A 20,376-nucleotide genomic window follows, 5' to 3' on the forward strand; every position below is an offset into this window, starting at 1 on the left:
GTGGTATGGTTAGAAAAGTGGGCAGAGCCAACAGCAGCCAAATTCATACCTGGGCAATGCCGGGTCATCAGCTAGTAAATATATATATATATATATATATATATCTCACTAAGATGGCATAAGTAATTAAAAAGTTACAGCTGTATCAAAATGACGCAGCTTAAGTATCAAAAATGTCAGAAACCTTAAGGGGTAAAATTCATGGAGCGAAAACCAGTGAAAGAACTAATCGCTCGCATGACAATTTTTTTTCCTACATAATAGAAGCTAGTTTTGATATTGAGAATAGTTTGATTCTTTTAATGCTTTGTATCAATTGAATATGGTATTTTCCTGCGATCTAAATTATCTTATTGAAAATATGATTGTTCACAAAAATCACACTGTTAATGGGAACCTTAACATTCATGTTCTCTTTAAAACTTTTCAGGTGGGCATCATTTAGCCAAAAATCACTTTTTGAATGCAAACCAGAATGAACTGATAAAAAGAGTAAAAAATTTAAATCCAGTTCTGCGAGATCTGTTGGACCAGCAGGTGCTAACAGAAAAACTATCCAGGAAAATAAGAGAACAATTGTCCGATGAAGATAAGATGACATCACTTTATGATACAATGTATAACTGGAGTAACTCTAACAAGGACAAGGTGTATGACGCTCTGAGGAGACACAACTATGAAGATGTAAGAGCCTTGGAAAGAGCATATGTTCCTTGTAAGTTCATCAGAATGTGAAGGGGTTGGGTTGGGTGTGCTATGTTTCACTTCTTATAGAAACAAAGATTTTTTTTTTAATTTTATTTTATTTTTCTATATTTCTATATTTATATTTAGCTTTCCTGCCAAAATTGCCCCCCTCTTGCTGCTAATCGGGCACCTCTGGAATAGATCGCAGCACTGTACATGTAAATAAACTATTTTTTATGTGTAACAGCCTGCTTCCCACTATCTGCGGGTAGGCAGGCTGATCTCGGAGCTCTGTTCTGTCATTCAGCATCCTCCCCCAGAAGTTATATAATGGGATTGCGGCTTATGCCAGCTTCATAAAAGGGGTATGTGAATGATCGGTTGTAAATTAGCAATCAAACGATATTCTTCTCATATAGGTCACAAGTACAGTATCTCAAAAATAATAAAATACAGTTATGGAATATGGCCAGGACACCTGGGGGTCTGCCTCCTGCTGTGCTGTAGACTTCTCTGGCAGCAGCAGAGACAAATGGTCCTTTTCAGCCTGGTGCTCACACCTTTGTGTGAGCTGTCTGACTGAAGGATGATTTTGTGTTCCAGGTTCATAAAGAAAAACACACTGTCATCTGAGAATAAAATCTTGTATCTAACTTGAATAGACAGACCCCGTTCTCTGCCCCTACACATAGAATCTGAATTGTAATGTGAATCACAATCAGTGCAGAAAACTGATTGTGATTTCATTTTTTTCTCACGGTTCATCCGTTACCAATATTTTACTATCAAAATGCAGTAGTGGGATATTGCTAAGTCTAGCGATATTCTGCTAGCAGCAATCCCCCACAACTTTTTTTTCCAGGCGCTTTTTTTCATGTATGCCTAGCTACACCGCTAAGTACTATACAGTCGTGATTGAATACTCTTTGGTACTTATTTATATTGTGTGTATTTGTTTTCCTTTAGTAGCGTTCTCCTTCCATAATAGTATGATGGAAGTAGAGCGTTAATAAAAGAAAAACAGGTAAGAATAATGGATTAAGGTCTGCTCCATTGGAGCTGAACTTTTTTTTAGCTGGTGAGTAAGTAGATTAGTAGCTGGTGTCGTGAAATTAAGCGCAGCTAATTTAATACCTTTATTTTGTGTGTATTGCCCTCTCCATAAAATTTAATTCCATTCCATAGTGACATTTCCTCTCAGGGTGAGTGTTACAGGCATTTGCATTTCTGTAACTTTGGAACTGAAATGTTATATATTTTTGCTATAAATTCACTGAAATTTAACATACTTGAGCTTTGACATTTTCACGGGTTTTAGCATTACAGACCACAAATTTCATTGTTGAAGACAAGTGCACATTTTGCAAACACATAGGAGTTAGCACGCATATTTGCAACGGCAGAAATGTAATTGTGTTACACTAATGTTATTGTTGCAGACAAGAGCATTTTTTGCAAATGCGTTTGACTTGCCTATTTGCACCAGAAGAATGTAATTATGTTACACACATTTAATTGTTGCAGACAATTGCACTTTTTGCAGATGGATAGTGGTGGACATGCATATTTGCATGCTCCATGCTCTGTCTAAGGGCCTCCTCCTCCTTCTGCTGCTGCCTTCAGTCCACCATGCACCCAACCTTCATTATACACTTCTGGATGGCATTGACAATGTACTACACCCAGCTTTACATGCCAGTTACCAATGCGGCCCATGCTCCATTTCAGGGTCCACAGCCTCCTCCTGCTTCTGCCTTTTACTCCGTCATGCACCCAACTTTTATTATACACTTCTGGGTGGCATTGACAATGCTCTACAGCCAGCTCTAGATTCCAGTCACCAATACAATCCCCCTGTTGTCTGACTAGAGTTCCCGCACACTGCTACTGCTTTTGCTGACCCATGCTCAATCTTTGGTCCACCATCCTTGGGCTTAAGTCAATGTGCAATTTCTAATTATCTTTATGAGTGGCATTCTACCCAGATGTTATCCAGTTCATGATGTCAGCTTGCAGTGTTGTCTCCTGCTGTTTTGACCGCAGAGACTGCTGCTAGTGGGCTGAGTTAACACATAGTGCCACCCTTTTTTCAATTTCAGGTGCCACCTCCATGTCCTACTGTTTTTTTGCTGCCTTCTGTAAAAACAATTACTTACCTGGGGCTTCTTCCAGCCCACCGTAGGCCGTGAGATCCCCCGGCGTCCTCCTGGATCCTCTCCGTGGCACGTCGGTGGCACCCGTTACTGGCGGCACCCAGCCCGGGACTCGGCTGACTCTTCCTGGATCCTGACACTTGTCATCATCACGCCCACCGCTACACATCATCACAATGGCCGGTGTTACAAGCTTGTGCATGAGTTAGAGTTAAAAAATTGCGCATGCGCAGAACTGTCATGCTGGCCGCCTTGATGATGCGTAGCGGCCAGCGAGAAGACGATGAGCGTCAGGATCCAGGGCGAGTCAGCCTGACACCCGATCCAGGTGTCGCTGGTAATGGGAGCCGCCGGCAGGACACGAAGAGGAGCCAGGAGGACGCTGGGGGACCTTGCGGTCTATGGTGGGCTGGAGCAAGCCCCAGATAAGTGACATTTTTTAATTCAGCAGTAAAGTATTGTACCGTGTTAGCCATCAGTAAAAGCAAGACGTTTTAAACCAGGATGATACAATATATTGGCTAACTAAAAATGAATAAAAATAAGCAAGCTTTCAGCCTTGTAGCCTTCGTCTGGCTTATATCCTGTTAGTTTTTAATTTAGGTTACTGCTCAGGGTTACTTTAAATTTTACTGAGATTTCCTGGAAAATCACAAGGTCTTTTGTAACATTTTTATTGTTCCCTTGTTGACACTTTTCTCCTACACATTGCTAGCAAATTTAGTGGTTCCATATGTATAGGGGCTTTGCTATTTAAATTTAAAGTCAGCCCATTGACTTCTTTTGTCTAACTAGACAAATGCCACTACCATCTCCGGGAGCTTCCTGCACAGGTGCAGTACGAGAAAACTTCGCACTACGCCTGCACAGGAAGCTCCCAGAGACGGGAGCAAGGATGCGCATGGCCACGGCCGTGCTGGCGCAATGGCGTTCGTCTAGTTAGATGAAAAAATGCAAAGTAAACCGCCCCGGGGGATATGAGGAACTTTGAGGATCGGCGCAGGGCAGGACGTCTGCAGGGGGCCAGTAGAAGCCCCAGGTAAGTGAAACTATTTTTTCTAACAGATTAAAGAACCCCTTTAATGGGATTTGCAAAATTGGTTCACAGAAAGTTTGTGGAACAATGGGAAGTTTAAGTACATTTTAGCAAGACTGTCAGGCATTCTTGCTCATCCCTAATTTTTTGATGGAGATAATGTTCAGAAGAGTGCAACCCAGGTTCAGAACTATTGATTACTGGTCTGAGCCCGGATGCCAACATTCGAGTAGTCTTTGAACATCACAATTTATAATTGAAATAGGGAGACATTTTTTTCCCTTCTTTAGGAATCACTGATATTGTAGCTTCATTTGTAAACTCCGATAAAGTCTCTACATCTTCATAGGATTAACAATCAACCCAATGTAAAAGTGAGCTCAACTCACTGTTAACAACTTTCAATAAACAATATAATCAATAACTTAGTCTGTCACTTAAAGAGGAGCTGTTAGGTATAAGGTTTTAGAGAAAAAAAACACATATATCAGTAGCTAAATATTGGCTGTACTTACATTACATATGCATTTCACTGTCCATGTTTGGATTTCACAGAATTTTTATATAGTATTTGCAGAGAATGATGCTCCTGACAGCTCATGGCAGGTTACATGTTTGTCTGTCTCTTATGAAGCCAATTGTGATGTCATATCCTCCCTGCTTCCTGATTATTCGACTCACAAAAAAGAACCTAATGGACAACACTACTGTGCAGTGAATATTAATTAGCCATGTGGCTAGGAACAATAGCGGACTCGTGCAGTATACTCTAATGGAACATGTGCCCTGTGATTTTTCAGTGCTGTGAGTTTAGGCTGCTGTTACAAGCTGCTGTAACTTGAGCCTGTAACTTCTCACTGTGAAAGCAGCCTTAGGGCGGGATAGGGAAATGAAGGGGGAGGACCCAAGGTAGTGCACTGGGGAGAAGAAGCAGCCCCAGAATGCTTTGCAGTATCTGTTATGCGTCCTGTCGGCCTCCTTACGAGCTTGGGAATAACAGCCTTGCTGTTCAGCACACATCAAAGTAAGAGTGATTTTTAACTTCAGTATTGCCTTTTTGGCTTCCTTCTAAACTGTTTAACACAGGAGAATAGAGATTTAAATTAGCTTTTGCAGGCTGACAGTTACTCTTTTAACGTGTCCATGGATCGCAGAATCAATCACCAAGCATATAGTGTATAGTGCAATATCTCCACGTGATCCTGCGCTCTCATGTATCACCTTCACTCTGCGTATTAATATCACTCATAAAAGAAAAAAAGAGGACAAAAAAAACATGTTTGTTTTTTCTCTTTTTTTCTTTTATGAGTGATATTAATACGCAGAGTACAGGTGATACATGAGAGCGCAGGATCACGTGGAGATATCTTCATAGGATTCACTGTGCTTTCTATATTATATAGTTTTAATTAATAGTACCGTATTTTACGGACCATAAGACGCACTTTTTCTCTCCCAAAAGTGGGGAGAAAAAGTAACTGCGTCTTATGGTTCAAATGTAGCATGGGGAGGGACCGGAGTGCCCAGCTTTTCAATAAACCACTCTGGCTATTATCAGCACATAGTGCTTAGTCTGAAGCGGCACTGTAGGAGGCTTTATTACCTAATTACAGCACATTTCAGTGGTGATTCAGTGCATCCCCGCTATGTGGAAGAGCCAGTCATTTAAAATGCTTTCATTTGACTGGCCCGATGGTCTGTGAGGCAGGATGATGGCTCTGTCATTGGGCCAATCACTGTACAGTCACTACACAGTGATTGGCCCAATGACAGAGCCATGGTCCCGCCTCCGAGACCATCGGGTCCAGTCAAATAAAAGCATTTTAAAACTATCAGCTTTCCCTCAAAGCGCGCACCTCACAGATGTGCTGAATGGCCTTTCATGATCCCCACTTCCACTGCGAGAGATGAGGCAGGGAAAAGTCCAAACGCTGCGGACAGAGTGCAGAGGATTCAGGCAACGGGCTGAATGATCCAGAGCCGACTCAGCTGAAGAGTGTGTTACTTTGCAGGGAGACTGAATCATAACGTCAGCCTCTCGTTCTCTCTCTGGCTGGACACAAGTATCAGAGGGCTGTTTGAAGCAGCCGAGGGCTTCAGGTCACTCACCCCTGTCAGGTTACTTGCCTGCTTTATGTCTGATCTCGGTCCACTCCCCTTCCCTCCGATGTATATACAGAAGCAGTGCAGCTGTCCTTCTATTAGGAATCAGCGTCAGTGACGCTATGTGCTTCTGTATACACATTGGAAGGAAGGGAAGTGAAGCATGACCAGACATAAAGCAGGCAAGTAGCGTGACAGGGGTGAGTGACCCGAAGCCCTTGGCTGCTTCAAACAGCCCTCTGATACTTGTGTCCAGCCAGAGAGAGAACGAGAGGCTGCAGTTATGATCCAGTCTCCCTGCAAAGTAACACACTCTTCAGCTGAGACAGCTGTGGATCACTCAGCCTGTTGCCATGAATCATCTGCACTCTGCCCGCAGCGTTTGAGCAGTGTAATTTCCCTGCTTCTTCTCTCCTTGTCTCCACGTGCACCACCACAACATCTGAGCTCAGTGCTAAACAGCACTGTTGTCTCAAGCTGACCTGAACTCAGAACTTCCTCTCTGCTCTAACAGATGCACAACAGCCTTTACAGATTTACATTTCTTTGTTGTAGCTAATACAAATCCTGCATTAACTTTGCACTGTTTCTACTTCCTGCTTTCATGGAAGCAGACATATTGTTACCATCCTGTGCTTTCAAATGAGCTTATCTGCCATGGCAGTCTGCTGACTTGGGGTGGGGAGATCAAATTACAACTTGTGATTAGACACAAATGAGGGGAAATTGGACATCCTGAACTGTCTAAATACATACAGGGTGCATTTATCTCAGTTTTCCTTCTGTCCTGTGCAAGAGTTCAGGTCAATTTACTGTAACATGTTGCCTTCAGACTGAAATGGCACCACCAGCCCACAAGTACAATGTGGACCTCCTTGGCATCCTGCAGCAGGCTTACCAGTTCCACCGCCACATACTAGCCAACCTACCACAGCCTAGAGATCTGCTGCCCATCATGCACTTACATGCTGATAGATATAATTATATAGATACAGAGTAAAAGAGAGAGACTGGTTTCTGGCATATTAGATACACCAAGGGGACTAAATAATATAGCAGACCAGCTTGGGGGAAGAAGCTCCACAAGACGCCTCTGTACCATGGACGCACCAGGTTTAGTATTTTTTTTGTTCCTGTTTTTTGTCCTCTAAACCTAGGTGCGTCTTATGGTCCGGAGCGTCTTATAGTCCGAAAAATACGGTAGTTTGCAAAGGTCGTCCCTATTTTTGAGTGCTGTGATGGGAAAGACCTTGTTCATCTGTAATTTTTTTCTAGAAACCTTGTGCTAAGGCCAATCCATCAGAAAGTATAATGCAAATGCACAGCAGTATCTAGTGCTATAGTGCCTGTCTTACCGAGACATCAACATACAGTATATAGTACAAGAAACCGTTATTAAAAACTCCTAGCACTTTTATGTTAAAAAAAAGTCCTGGCACAGTCTCTAAAATTAACACAGAGACAATATTACTGTATAATTATTGCAACAGTCCAAATGCACTAATAAATTGCAACTTCCCATTAAAGAAATGTTGTAGCACCACATATATAACAAGAATACTTTTCACCACAATGTATGGCAATATTACCTTCTTGTAATGATTGTGGAATTCTCTCCGTGATCAGCACACAAGGCGTGCGCTGACACTGCGGAAATCCTCCACAAGCATATAATTTGAGGAAACCCAGCAGAAGGTGCAATGCACCTGTAGAGGGAAATTCCTGTCGGCAGGTGGAGCTGTGGAGTGCAGAGGAACAGCTCCTCTGCCCTACCACACACGCCAGACAGGAATTGTACGAAGGGAAGAAACGCAATCGCAAGAGAGGCGATTGAGAATGAGCACAGAGACAGATTGTATGTGTGTGCACCAAACTAGTCGCCAACCCGCGACGGTGCACACACCACAGCAGATATGAAGTAGGAACGCGATTGCGAGAGGTGCGATCGCCAGACATGACACAAGGTTACAGCAAGGCAGAGCACGAGAGTAGCAAAGGCACAGCAAATCGTACAATGAGGAGATACGGAAAATAACAAACGCTAGCTAAATGCGAACACCGCACCCATTCGCAACAGTGCACGCGTTTATGCGCGGTCCCGACGTGATAAGCACAATAGAGACAAACACGCCTAACTAACCACCGACAGACAAACATGAAACAGAGGACGCGAGCGCTTGCTTAACGGTTACCTCACCGAGCCTCCAGCAAGCGTTAGTAGCAGACAAGACAGACACACGAAAACAGGAACAGGCGAGAGACGGATCCACAGCACTACCGAAAAGAGGCCAGTGCGATCCAGGGAGACAGAGAGATGGAGATCAGACGGATCCACAGCACTAGCGAAAAGAGGCCAGTGCGATCCAGGGAGACAGAGAGATGGAGATCAGATGGATCCACAGCACTAGCGAAAAGAGGCCAGTGCGATCCAGGGAGACAGAGAGATGGAGATCAGACGGATCCACAGCACTAGCGCTAGGCGAGTGCGATCCAGGCAAGACAGATAGAGGAGATAGCTGGTAGCAACCGCTGCTCCAGCTATACTCCAAGAACAAAGATCAGAACGACTTCCTGTCAACCACCGCAGGGACAGGACAATCGCGACAGACAGACAAAACAGATATGCAATCCTAACTGTACTAGGGAACCTGCCAAGTGCAGTCCCAGGAATTACTCTAAACTAATATTCAAACAATGAGCAAGGCTGACACTCTCCAGAGTGTTTCACAGGACGAATCCTTATGACCAGCGAAGGTCTGTGATATCACATGGTATATATAGAGCAGGCCTACAAGGGATGTGGCTAGGCAATTTGCATGACAAACGTATGCAAATTCCTCAGCAGCAGCAAGCTGAAAAACTGACAAAAGGTCTCTCTTCCAGAGACCTGCAGAATGCAGACCTGAACAATGGTCAAAAAGCTGCCTGCCTGCACAGGCAGCTGAGCAGATCATTACACTTCTTTTCTGGAAAAAAAAACTTGTGCATAAGCATTGTATGCTGTTCCCCAAATATATTACAAATGCCCAATCAAGAAATGTCCTTGTAGCAACACATATACAGCAAGAATACCTTTCAGGTATTATTGAATCACAGTCCCAGCAAAGTATGGCAATAATGCAATGTGTCTTGTGCATAAGCCAATTTAGGTTAATTTAATTTAATTTAATTCACCTGGTCTCAGGGGAGTAGCTAGAGAGGAGCAGAGTTGGGGAGGGAGGTGAGGAAACTACTAACCTTCCCTTCCTCTGATACAGGGGACTATACTGCAGATCAGGTGTTTTTGTGGCTACACTTGTTATGGGTGTGAAGATCATTATAGCCGCTCTTATTATATGACCCTTGTAAAATGGGCACCAAGGGAAGGGAAGAGGTGTGAACAAATTTTACAATGTTTCACGATAGTGATCCTATAAGGAGGCAGCCAATCAAAACACCACTAATTAAAAAAAACTTTCTTGGACCCTACAGCCCTCTCTAGCTACCACTCCATCTCACTTCTCCCTTGTGTTTCCTATCTGCTGGAATCGCACATCTATTCATATGTTAGAAGTATTTGTATTTACTATTCATTGCAGTCTGACTTTTTATCTACTAACTCCTTGTTAGTCCCTCTACAGCCTGGTTTCCACTCCCACCATGCCACTGAAACAGTCCTTACTAAAGTTTCAAATGCCCTACTACTTGTAAAATCCAAAGACCAATTTTTTATACTCAAACTCTTCAGGCTTCCCACTGACTTCAACACCGTTGTCCATTGCCTGTTTCTCCAGACCCTCTTGTTACTAAAGATCGAAGTCATAGCAGATTTCGCTCTTAGCAATATGGACATTTTTTCACTGTCTCCTACTCTAATGGTAACCCCTTTGCATGCCCATTGTGTTTTTGTAAGAAACAATGTTCCGTTCTTGGACCTTTTGTCCACCTTCACTCATGGCCTGGGCGGGTACAATTAATACACTCTTTTGTTTTCGGTATCACTTGTACTCTGATGGCACTCAAATTTTTCTCGCAGCTTCTGACCTCACTATGCTATTATTTTGACTCCCTGACTGTCTATCTACTATTAATGCTTTCATGTCATCCCATCTCTGCAATCTTAATATGAGTAAAATGGAGATTGTGCTATTTCCACCATCTCTCTCTGCTCTCCCACCTGTAGTTACTATAAATGTAGAGAACCCCCTAATAACCTCAACGTGTAGTGCCTACTGTATGAGGATTAGTAGTAATTTGCAATTATGATGCAAACTTTTAATGCAAAATTTCAGGAAAAATCTTAGTTAATTTAATTTGTAATTGTAATCAGGACCAGTAATTTTGCATAATTTTCTCGTCATTTTGTGCCGACTTAGTGGTAAATAGCAATGCCCCATACATGTTATCTTCACCAAAATTGCTATGCATGTTAATGGCAATAGTGGGAAAAACTTTTTAAAATATTTATTTTAAAAATGCAATGAAAAAAATGGTTTAAAGTTCTTTTTGAAAAATAATTGTTTTACTTGTTTCCCCTATTTCCATGAAATTTTGCATAATCATAATTAGCAGATTACGATCGTCACTACTGAGGGTAACATTTGAGCTCACTTTTAAGCTGCATATTACCACATTAACTACCTCCTGCTATATCCAAGTCAAAAATATCTCCAGAATTTGTCCCTTCCTTACAAAAGAGACTACTTAAACTCTTCTGCATGCCCTAGTTATATACTGTACTGACTACTGCAACATCATACCCTGCAGTGTTGCTTGCCAATTTTCATCAAAATTATTTGCACATCAAAATGCTATTTTCGAGTTAGACTTTTTTTGTGAAAATAGCTTGTATTTTCATGTTTTTGTGTTTTTCACAAAAAGGCAAAATATCATAATTAAAGCGAAAAAACATGGAAAAACAATATTTTTACTGCTCATTTTTTACCACTAGTGATCAGTGTAATGACCAAATTACGATTATGTGAAATGTCACGTAATTTGCGAAATTACGATTATGAGTGTAATCAAAAATTCATAATTTTGTGAAATTATGTGAAATTTCGTGTTTATACTAAACATTTGTAATTACGATCATTTTCCATAATTGTAATTGTTTTCGTAATGGAAGCTAATCGGAATTTCGTCTTTAACACGGAAATTCAGCCATTCTCAAAATTGTGTTCCAGTCCAGAGCCTCCCGATACATTTAAAGTGACAGCACATGCAGGAACCTTTGCATCATGCAGGGACCTTTGTATATTGCAAGGCCCAAAACCAAGTGTCTCAGCATGCATGACTGCTAAGTGCACCTTTACAAAGAGCACCTGTCTTAGAAATGGTTGTAGGTAGAGCCTCCTGATACATTCAGGGTAGGAACACACTAGGTAGAATCGCATATGCATTTACCACTATGTGCTATGGGAAGCACATATGCAATTTTGCCTAGTGTGTTCCTACCCTGAGTTTAGTAATTATTTAAATTTGCATAATTACTATTAAAAACAAAATTACATCCATTTTCTTAATTAAAATGACTGTTTCTATAGAAAACACAAAATGATGAAATTTCGTGTTAAACACGAATTTGCACCGAAACACAAAATTATGTGCCGAAAATTTCGCTTACGGAATTCTGAATTACTGTTTGTCAATTATGAATTTACGAATTTGCGACGTAGTGGCAAAATTTGCGTCTGTAATTATGGAAACACGAATTTACGCAAATTGTGGCTCAACACTATTTACCACATCAAATCTTCACAACAGAAATTTGTGGAAAGTACAAAAAATATCAAAACTTATTTCCCATGCCATTTTTGCTCAACAATCAAATTTAGCATTATTTTCACAAAATAAATGCAAAAAGAGTATTGGTATGAGTGCTTCGATGCCTTTGCGAGGGACCCCAAAGGTGTATTGGACCAGTTAGTTGAATACTTACAATGGGGGTGACATCACTTGACTGAGGCAATGGAGAGAGGACTGGGAACGCTGAGTAGAATCCATAGCCTTTCCTCTCCATAGGTGAATATCAAACTTTTTTTTTCCAGTACAGTATCACTTTAATAGCTCAAAGCTTCAGCTGTAATTTTCTTTGTCTTCTGGGCAACAAGTGGGAGGAATGACAAAGAGAAGCATCTGCGAGAAGTGAAAAGAGATGGCTGAGTCAGGAGGCAGAATTCATGATGGATTAGTGAGGGCTGGTTCATCAGGAGACCATAGAGGAAGATGCTGGAACACTTTACTTGGATAGGATTATTTTGTCACTAGTATGTTAGATGCTTCGAGCATCAGGAAAGAATAGATGTGCTTTCATTGGAGGTGACAGGAGGTGGGACACTGAAGGCAGTAAACACCAAACTATCTTTTAATTTAATAAAAAAACATTTATAGTTGTACATTTTATCATCTTACAGTGTAATAAGTGTGATGTTTACCTTTCTTGCATATATATAGCAGCACTGTTCTATGGAACACCATCTGAAACCTCTCCAGCTGATTATTTGTACACATACGGACAACTTGAACGTCAAGGTAAGAAATCAGAAATCCTATTTATCTCATGATAAATGTGTAAAGAACTGAAGCATCAATTAAAACAGCACCAAAAATGTATGTTACTAGCAACAGCAAGTTTTTTTTACATTATTTAGAAAACATATTGAAACATGTCAATTTTGCCTGTATCTGTTGGAAAACAAAAAACTCTCCCTAATGGCTCCTACTTGTGTATCTGCTGATTATCCTTTGCTATCTAGTGATCGGTGTCTTTTCACCATTTCCCAGCTGTAACATTCACTAGATACAGAACCAGGGCAATGGAGTCGAGGAGTCAGAACAATTTTTGGCACCTGGAGGCTGAGTTGTTAAAAATGTACTGACTTCAATGCCTGATAATTTAAAGTGTAACTAAAAGAAAAAATATGACAACATTTTTTATTTCTCAAATAATATCATAAATAACTTGTATATGGAATAACAGCAACACACACAATTGCTCACTCCCAGCTAAAGCAATTTCCTGCCTTTATCTGGTCAGCAGGCGCCAGTCAGCCAATCAGGTGTACTGTCATACACCCTTTGCCTTCTGTACCAAATCTAGCAGGAATTGCATAAATTAGGTAGCATTCAGGTGGGAGGCTTCGGTTGGACACAATCGTAGATTGCATCGGTTACAGGGACGCCCCGTGCAGGCATCTCCCACACAGTCCCCTCCCTAATCACTCACCTGTCAACCACATCCTGGAAGCTGCAAAAAAGAAATTTCTAATCACAACAAACACTGGTTCGCACGACATCCGGGGGCCCCAGACTCTCTCACTGGCTGGGGCCCCCAAACCACCATGCGATACGCAGAGGACAGTGCAGGCGAGCCCTGGACATCTCACCACCAGGGAATTCACCCCCACTGCCTCTGAACTGAATGCTAACTGCAACACACACAATTGCTCACTCCCAGCTAAAGCAATTTCCTGCAATAACAGCAAAGCTTAGTCCACTTTTTCAGAAACCTCCTACAGTTAAGAGTCCAAATCAGTGGTGTAGCTAATGAGCTATGGGCCCCGATACAAGTTTTACATGGGGCCCCCCAAGTATTCTATACATAACAATTGATAGCTGCACCAAAACCTGTTAAAGACAAACCAGTGTCAGAGGTGCAAGAAAGGGACAGGGAACAGCTTGTTGATGATTATTATTAAAAGCATTTGTAGAAGAAATCATTATAAGCACAGGACCAATAAAGAGCTAATACTGCAGTTGAGGGAAGGCCCCAATGCGGTCGCTACCTCTGCAACCCCTATTGCTACGCCACTGGTCCAAATGGATCTTCTGTTTAAACAGCATGGCCCCCAAGAGGTTGCATAAGCGTTTCCTGTTTCTTGTAAATCATCTGTTGGATGTATCTCTCAGTGCTGGCCCCTGACAGTGTAGTACTAGTCCTGGCCACTTTAAGAGCTGCTCCTTAAATGAGTGAGGGTCCACTTTAGGCGTAAGTGCAGTTAAAGTGCATCTCTGGTATGGTATGCATAAAAGACACAGAGGTACGCTTATTCTGAAAAAAAGTTAGAATGACTCAACACTTTGTCTGTTTAATAGGTTTCCCTAGAACCCTGTATCCCTGGTCTTTTCTCTGTCAGATATAGAAAAATGTAGAGGCCTTTTTCTGCAAGATGGCGGGGCTACACACTGGAACCTGGCTAATATAGGGCTCTGGGGCAGTGACAGGCTGGAATGGACAGGGTAGAGTGTCAGCTTCCTGGCCAGGAGCTTTGTTTTGTTCCCAAAAAGCAGATGCCATCTTAATTTAGCTTTACAATTCCTAAGCGTTGGCAGCGATGAAATGCCTTTTATGTCACATACTTTCAATCAACAAGATTGTAATATGCAAATTAGAGGCGTTGAAGAGTCGGAATCGGTGGTTTCATAAACTGAGGAGTCTGAGTTGGAGTGGGTTGACTTTTGTACCGACTCCACAGCTCTGCACAGAACTCTCATGGGTATTAGTGGGTATAGAAGCCAAAGATTCTATTGAGTGCACATGATGAATTGACAAAGAAATAAATAAATATTAACATACCATAACAACAATGAAAAGGTAATATCATTACTGTATTAAAACAGGAAATACCAGTTTCTGAGTGCTGAAGTGCTTGTTAATTAGGGACAATAGAACATCAGATGTGTAATGAAGTAGAAAATGCAGAGGTATGTGTAATGAATAGCTGAGATCCCGCTGCGCGGTCTGGCGGCGGGGCGGCTGTCTCCGCGTTCAGACCGGCGGTTTCCGCACAGCAGCATGTGTCTGGTTTGCCTGGGCCTTCTAGTGCACACAGATGGAGAGTTACGCGCGCGCACGCTAGAAGACAGGACCTTTATGCCAGCAGGAGAGGTATCAGCTGATCAGGACGATCAGCTGATCCCAGCGGAACTCCTGATTGGCTGAGTGGCTGTGGGCGGCGCTGCAGAGCGCTGTAGTATATATAGATCTTGCTTGTCAGTTGCTGGTTGTCTGCCGTTGCGAATACTTACGTGTGAGCACTCAGACCTCAGTCAGATCCTACAGTGTGTTAGAACCAGTTGGAACTGGGAATTCACACTTAGCCAGATTCCGCTCTTGTTATTTACTGTATTATACTTTAGACCAGTTCCAGGGTGTTGAGACCAAGGACCTCACACCCAAGCATAGGATACTGTGTTATTCTTTAGACTAGTTCCCGGGTGTCTAGACCAAGGACCTCACACTTCAGACTAGGATTGTGTTTGATATCTGTTATGACCTTTGGCTCTGTCGACCTCTCTCTTGCTTTCTGATTCGGTACCTCTGCCTATCTGTCTACCAGTTGCCAACCTTGCCTGTACCCGGTTACCGAATCAGCCTTCTGTCTTTATACCTTATCTGCTCGTGTGTTGCCGACCTGGCCTGCCCGACCCTTCTGGCTGTCACTCATCCCTCGAGTGTTCAGTCTGTACTACCCGTGACACTAATCCACCAGGTGTCAGTTAGCTGAAAGGACCTCTTGCTCCTCAGAGAGTCCTTCCTGCAGTGCAGCCAGTGGCCTCTATTCCATAGGAGTCCCCTGGCTGCAGTACAGTCTGATTCCCAATCCATCTGGGAATCCTGGGCTGCAGTACAGTCTGATTTCCAGTCTTCCAGGAAATCACTGGCTGCAAGATTATCTTTATCTCCTCCTCTTAAAGAGATAGGCCCTGCTCCTCAGGTGGTCGCTGGCCGTAGTTTATCTGTGTCTCCCGCCCCACGGGAGATAGCCTACAGTTACACCAAACACTTACACTTCATTAGGTGTCCAGAGGTTAGTCATACTTGTATTATTGGTGATTCTGCAGATCATCCATAATCAGGTATACATCTGTATTGTTGATGATTCTGCAGATTATCAATAATCAGATTCTCTCTGTGTGCTGACACCAATCGTTACAGTATGACATTTTTTTTTTTGCTTATTCATTACAATTCTTGTTTCTGGCCTCTTGAGTAAATACAATACACAGTTTAAGTGATCATTTAATGTACTAAAGGAAAAACGATGTTTTGGGTTTGCTTTATCAAAAGAGAAAGTATTTGCGATAATTTAGCTTACCCACAGTGCATCACTACTGAATATGCAAATTATCTCATTATGCCCCTGAAGCCAGGCTTACATCCAGAACCAATGGTGTATAGCAAGCCTATATACAGTGGTTTGCAAAAGTATTCAGCCCCCTTGAAGTTTTCCACATTTTGTCATATTACTGACACAAACATGAATCAATTTTATTGGAATTCCACGTGAAAGACCAACACAAAGTGGTGTACCCGTTAGAAGTGGAATGAAAATCATACATGATTCCAAACATTTAAAAAAAATAAAAACTGCAAAGTGGGGTGTGTGTAATTACCATATTTTTCGGAATATAAGACGCTCTGGAATATAAGACGCACCTAGGTTTAGAGGGCAAAAATCTGGGGAAAAAATGTATACAGTATATACTAAACCTGGTGCGTCCATATTCCAGGAGCGTATTGTACAGTACATGTTCTCCCCATTGTCCTCTTGTGTCCACTATGTGTCCCTTTCTGTCCCCCTGTGTGTGGCATCCCTTCCTGCCACCTTGTGTGATCCTCTTGCCCCATGTGTCCCCTCATGTCCTGTGTGTCTCCTCCAGCCCCCCTCTGTGGTCCTCCAGGCCCCTTGTGTCCACTCCTGTCCGGCTCCCCCTAGTGACGGCTCCTGTTAATGATTCAATGAGTCATTCCCCATGACTCAATGAGTCATTAGCAGGAGCCGTCACTAGGGGAAGCCTCCCGGGAGAGATGTCTGCAGATCGTGCTGCCATCGCCACGGCTGCCGCTGAGTAGGTGAGCGTCTCTGCGCTAACTTTTCATTTACAGGTGTAGCTGACATGCTGGAGGCAGAGGACCACACAGCGCTGGAATCCATAGAAAGGTGAGTTGCTCTGCAGTTATTGTTACCGGGGGAGCGGACCGGCAGACCACACAGGGGGACAAGGCAGGGAGTCCCCGACAATGCGGCGGATCGGCGGTTGGCGTCGGCAGGCGGTTCTGAAGTCGGGGATTCTCTGCCTTTGGAATATAAGACGCAGGCACTTTTTCTTCCTATTTTTGGGGGAGAAAAAGTGCGTCTTATATTCCGAAAAATACGGTATTCAGCCCCCTGAGTCAATACTTTGTAGAACCACCTTTTGCTGCAATTACAGCTGCCAGTCTTTTAGGGTATGTCTCTACCAGCTTTGCACATCTATAGACTGAAATCCTTGCCCATTCTTCTTTGCAAAAGAGCTCCACCTCAGTCAGATTAGATGGACAGCGTTTGTGAACAGCAGTTTTCAGATCTTGCCACAAATTCTCGATTGGATTTAGATCTGGACTTTGACGGGGCCATTCTAACACATGGATATGTTTTGTTTTAAACCATTCCATTGTTGCCCTGGCTTTATGTTTAGGGTTGTTGTCCTGCTGGAAGGTGAACTTCCGTCCCAGTCTCAAGTCTTTTGCAGATTCCAAGAGGTTTTCTTCCAAGATTGCCCAGTATTTGGCTCCATCCATGTTCCCCTCAACTCTGACCAGCTTCCCTGTCCCTGCTAAAGAGAAGCACCCCCAGAGCATAATGCTGCCACCACCATATTTGACAGTTGGGAATGTGTGTTCAGAGTGATGTGCAGTGTTAGTTTTCCGCAACACATAGCATTTTGGCCAAAAAGTTCCATTTTGGTCTCACCTGACCAGAGCACCCTCTTCCACGTTTGCTGTGTCCCCCACATGGCTTGTGGCAAATTGCAAATGGGATTTCCTATGCTCTTCTGTTAACAATGGCTTTCTTCTTGCCACTCTTCCATAAAGGCCAACTTTGTGCAGTGCACGACTAATAGTTGTCCTATGGACAGATTCCCACACCTGAGCTGTAGATCTCTGCAGCTCATCCAGAGTCACCGTGGACCTCTTGACTGCATTTCTAATCAGCACTCTCCTTGTTTGACCTGTGAGTTTAGGTGGACGGCCTTGTCTTGGTAGGTTTACAGTTGTGCCATACTCCTTCCATTTCTGAATCATCGTTTGAACAGTGCTCCGTGGGATGTTCAAGGCTTTGGAAATCTTTTTGTAGCCTAAGCCTGCTTTAATTTCTCAGTAACTTTATCCCTGACCTGTCTGGTGTGTTCTTTGGACTTCATGGTGTTGTTGCTCCCAATATTCTCTTAGACAACCTCTGAGGCCATCACAGAGCAGCTGTAGTTGTACTGACATTAGATTACACACAGGTGCCATCTATTTAGTCATTAGCACTCATCAGGCAATGTCTATGGGCAACTGACTTGCACTTAGACCAAAGGGGGCTGAATAATTATGCACACCCCACTTTGCAGTTATTGATTTGTAAAAAATGTTTGATATCATGTATGATTTTTGTTCCACTTCTCACGTGTACACCACTTTGTATTGGTCTTTCACGTGGAATTCCAATAAAATTGATTCATGTTTGTGGCAGTAATATGACAAAATGTGGAAAACTTCAAGGGGGCCGAATACTTTTGCAAACCACTGTAGGCTCTGTAAAATTTAAAGCTATAGGCTTGCTATACACCAGCAATTCTGGATGTAAGCCTCGCTTCAGGGGCATAAAGAGATAATTTGCATATGCATATGGTGGATTCTGCAGGAAGACAGATTGCAAAGAGATAAATGTCAGTTAACCCCTTGTGTGTCCTACAAAAAGGTTCCAATTTTAAAAGACCAACTGTCACATAATTCCTTGGGGAATCAGCGTATTAAAGGGTGTCCCAAAGTAATAGAGCATATCAATATGGTTCATACTGGTGATTCAACAAAATGAAGATTTTTTAGATTAGAAAAAGTAACACATCATAGGAGGAGAGGTGACTAGCTTAAAAAATTATTAATGAGGGAGAGTCACTGGATATCCTTTTTTGAGGCAACTGGTCCACTTGGCTTAAAGGGGAACTGAAGAGAGAGGTATATGGAGGCTGTCATGTGTATTTCCTTTTAATCAATACCAGTTGCCTGGCAGCCCTGCTGGTCTATTTCTCTGCAGTAGTATCTGAATAAAACCAGAAACAAGCATGCAGCTAGTCTTGTCAGATCAGACTTATAAGTCTGAACCACTGAAACACCTGATCTGCTGCATGCTTGTTCAGGGGCTATGGCTAATAGTATTAGAGGCAGAGGATCAGCAGGGCTGCCAGGCAACTGGTATTGTCTAAAAGGAAATAAACATGACAGCCTCCATATACCTCTCTCTTCAGTTCCCCTTTAAACAAGCGTAATGTTTTATCTGTTTAATTATAGATAATGATGCTGTTTATTATCATTCTTGCTTTTCATGTTTTTAATATAGTTTTTCTTAATCATTCTTTGTTCCTTTTTACCTCCCTGTACATAAGTATTAACTTTATTGATTTATATACTTGATTGGCAGGTGTAACTATTAATCGCAGCACGTCCCCTGCGGTCCTTTGTGGTATGGGTGAGTTCCTCTTCTCATAGGGGTTAATAGTTTATAATATATTTAATAAAGCTCCCATTTTCCATTTTGTCTTTAGCCTTCCGCAGCAACACATCGTTGTTTTGCCATTTTGTGGGCTTTTGTTTGGGAGCCCAGAATGCTGCATGTATTTTTGTTGTTGTTTGTGAGTCGTCATGATGACATTTTTGGATCCCCGGCATATGTGTGAGCAGATGCGACCCGGAAGTGGATTGGGGGAGCGCTCGGTGTGGACGTTAAGCCTGCCTCTACACTAATGCTAATCAGTGCACTATTTAAAGAGACTCTGTAACAAAATTTTGAGCCTTATTTCTTCTATCTCATAAGTTCCTATACCTGTTCTAATGTGGTCTGGCTTACTGCAGCCTTTCCTAGTTGCACTGTCTCTGTAATAAATCTTATCTTCTTTCCTCTGTTGGCTCTGTCGGGCTCAGGCTGGAATGTGTGGAATGTGTAGCACTGCTTGTGATAGGCAGAAGCTTTACACACCCTCTCCAAGCTCTCCTCTCAGCCTATCACACTCTGGTTAGCAGCCATGTCTTTTGATTGTAAACACTGCCTAAAACTGTTAATTACAAGCCAGGATTGCAGCAGGGAGTGGCAGAAACAGCACAGAGGGGCCCAGGAGAACATAAGGAATAGAATGGTAGGCTTTTTATTGTAAGAATTTTACAGTACAGATTCTCTTTAAGGGGTGGCAATTGGGGGGCTTGGTGTCCTGATGAAGCACCCCAGCTAAGGGTGCAAAACTGCTGTCAACCTTTGTGTGGCTTGTACTCCCTCTCTCCACATGTAGCTTCTGCCATGGATTTATTTGTTCGATTTTAGCTTTTTTCAATAAACAGGCGTTTTAATTGGATAGCCCCAGCAGCTGGTCCTCTGCACCTTTTCTACATCATCC

At 42.6% G+C, this 20,376-nt stretch overlaps 1 protein-coding gene across 1 annotated transcript in view; it reads left to right on the forward strand.

Annotated features, from left to right (window-relative positions):
* Positions 1–20,376, forward strand: part of LOC137525973 (uncharacterized) — a 180,356-nt gene that overhangs the window by 42,563 nt on the left and 117,417 nt on the right. Inside the window, exons 4-6 of the mRNA XM_068247183.1 lie at positions 431–715; positions 12,415–12,492; positions 19,410–19,457. Of these exons, the coding sequence (XP_068103284.1) occupies positions 431–715; positions 12,415–12,492; positions 19,410–19,457 (411 nt within the window). The remainder of the gene's footprint in view (positions 1–430; positions 716–12,414; positions 12,493–19,409; positions 19,458–20,376) is intronic.

This window comes from Hyperolius riggenbachi, chromosome 7, assembly GCF_040937935.1.
Source record: "Hyperolius riggenbachi isolate aHypRig1 chromosome 7, aHypRig1.pri, whole genome shotgun sequence".
In the NCBI taxonomy this organism is placed as follows: Eukaryota; Metazoa; Chordata; class Amphibia; order Anura; family Hyperoliidae; genus Hyperolius; species Hyperolius riggenbachi.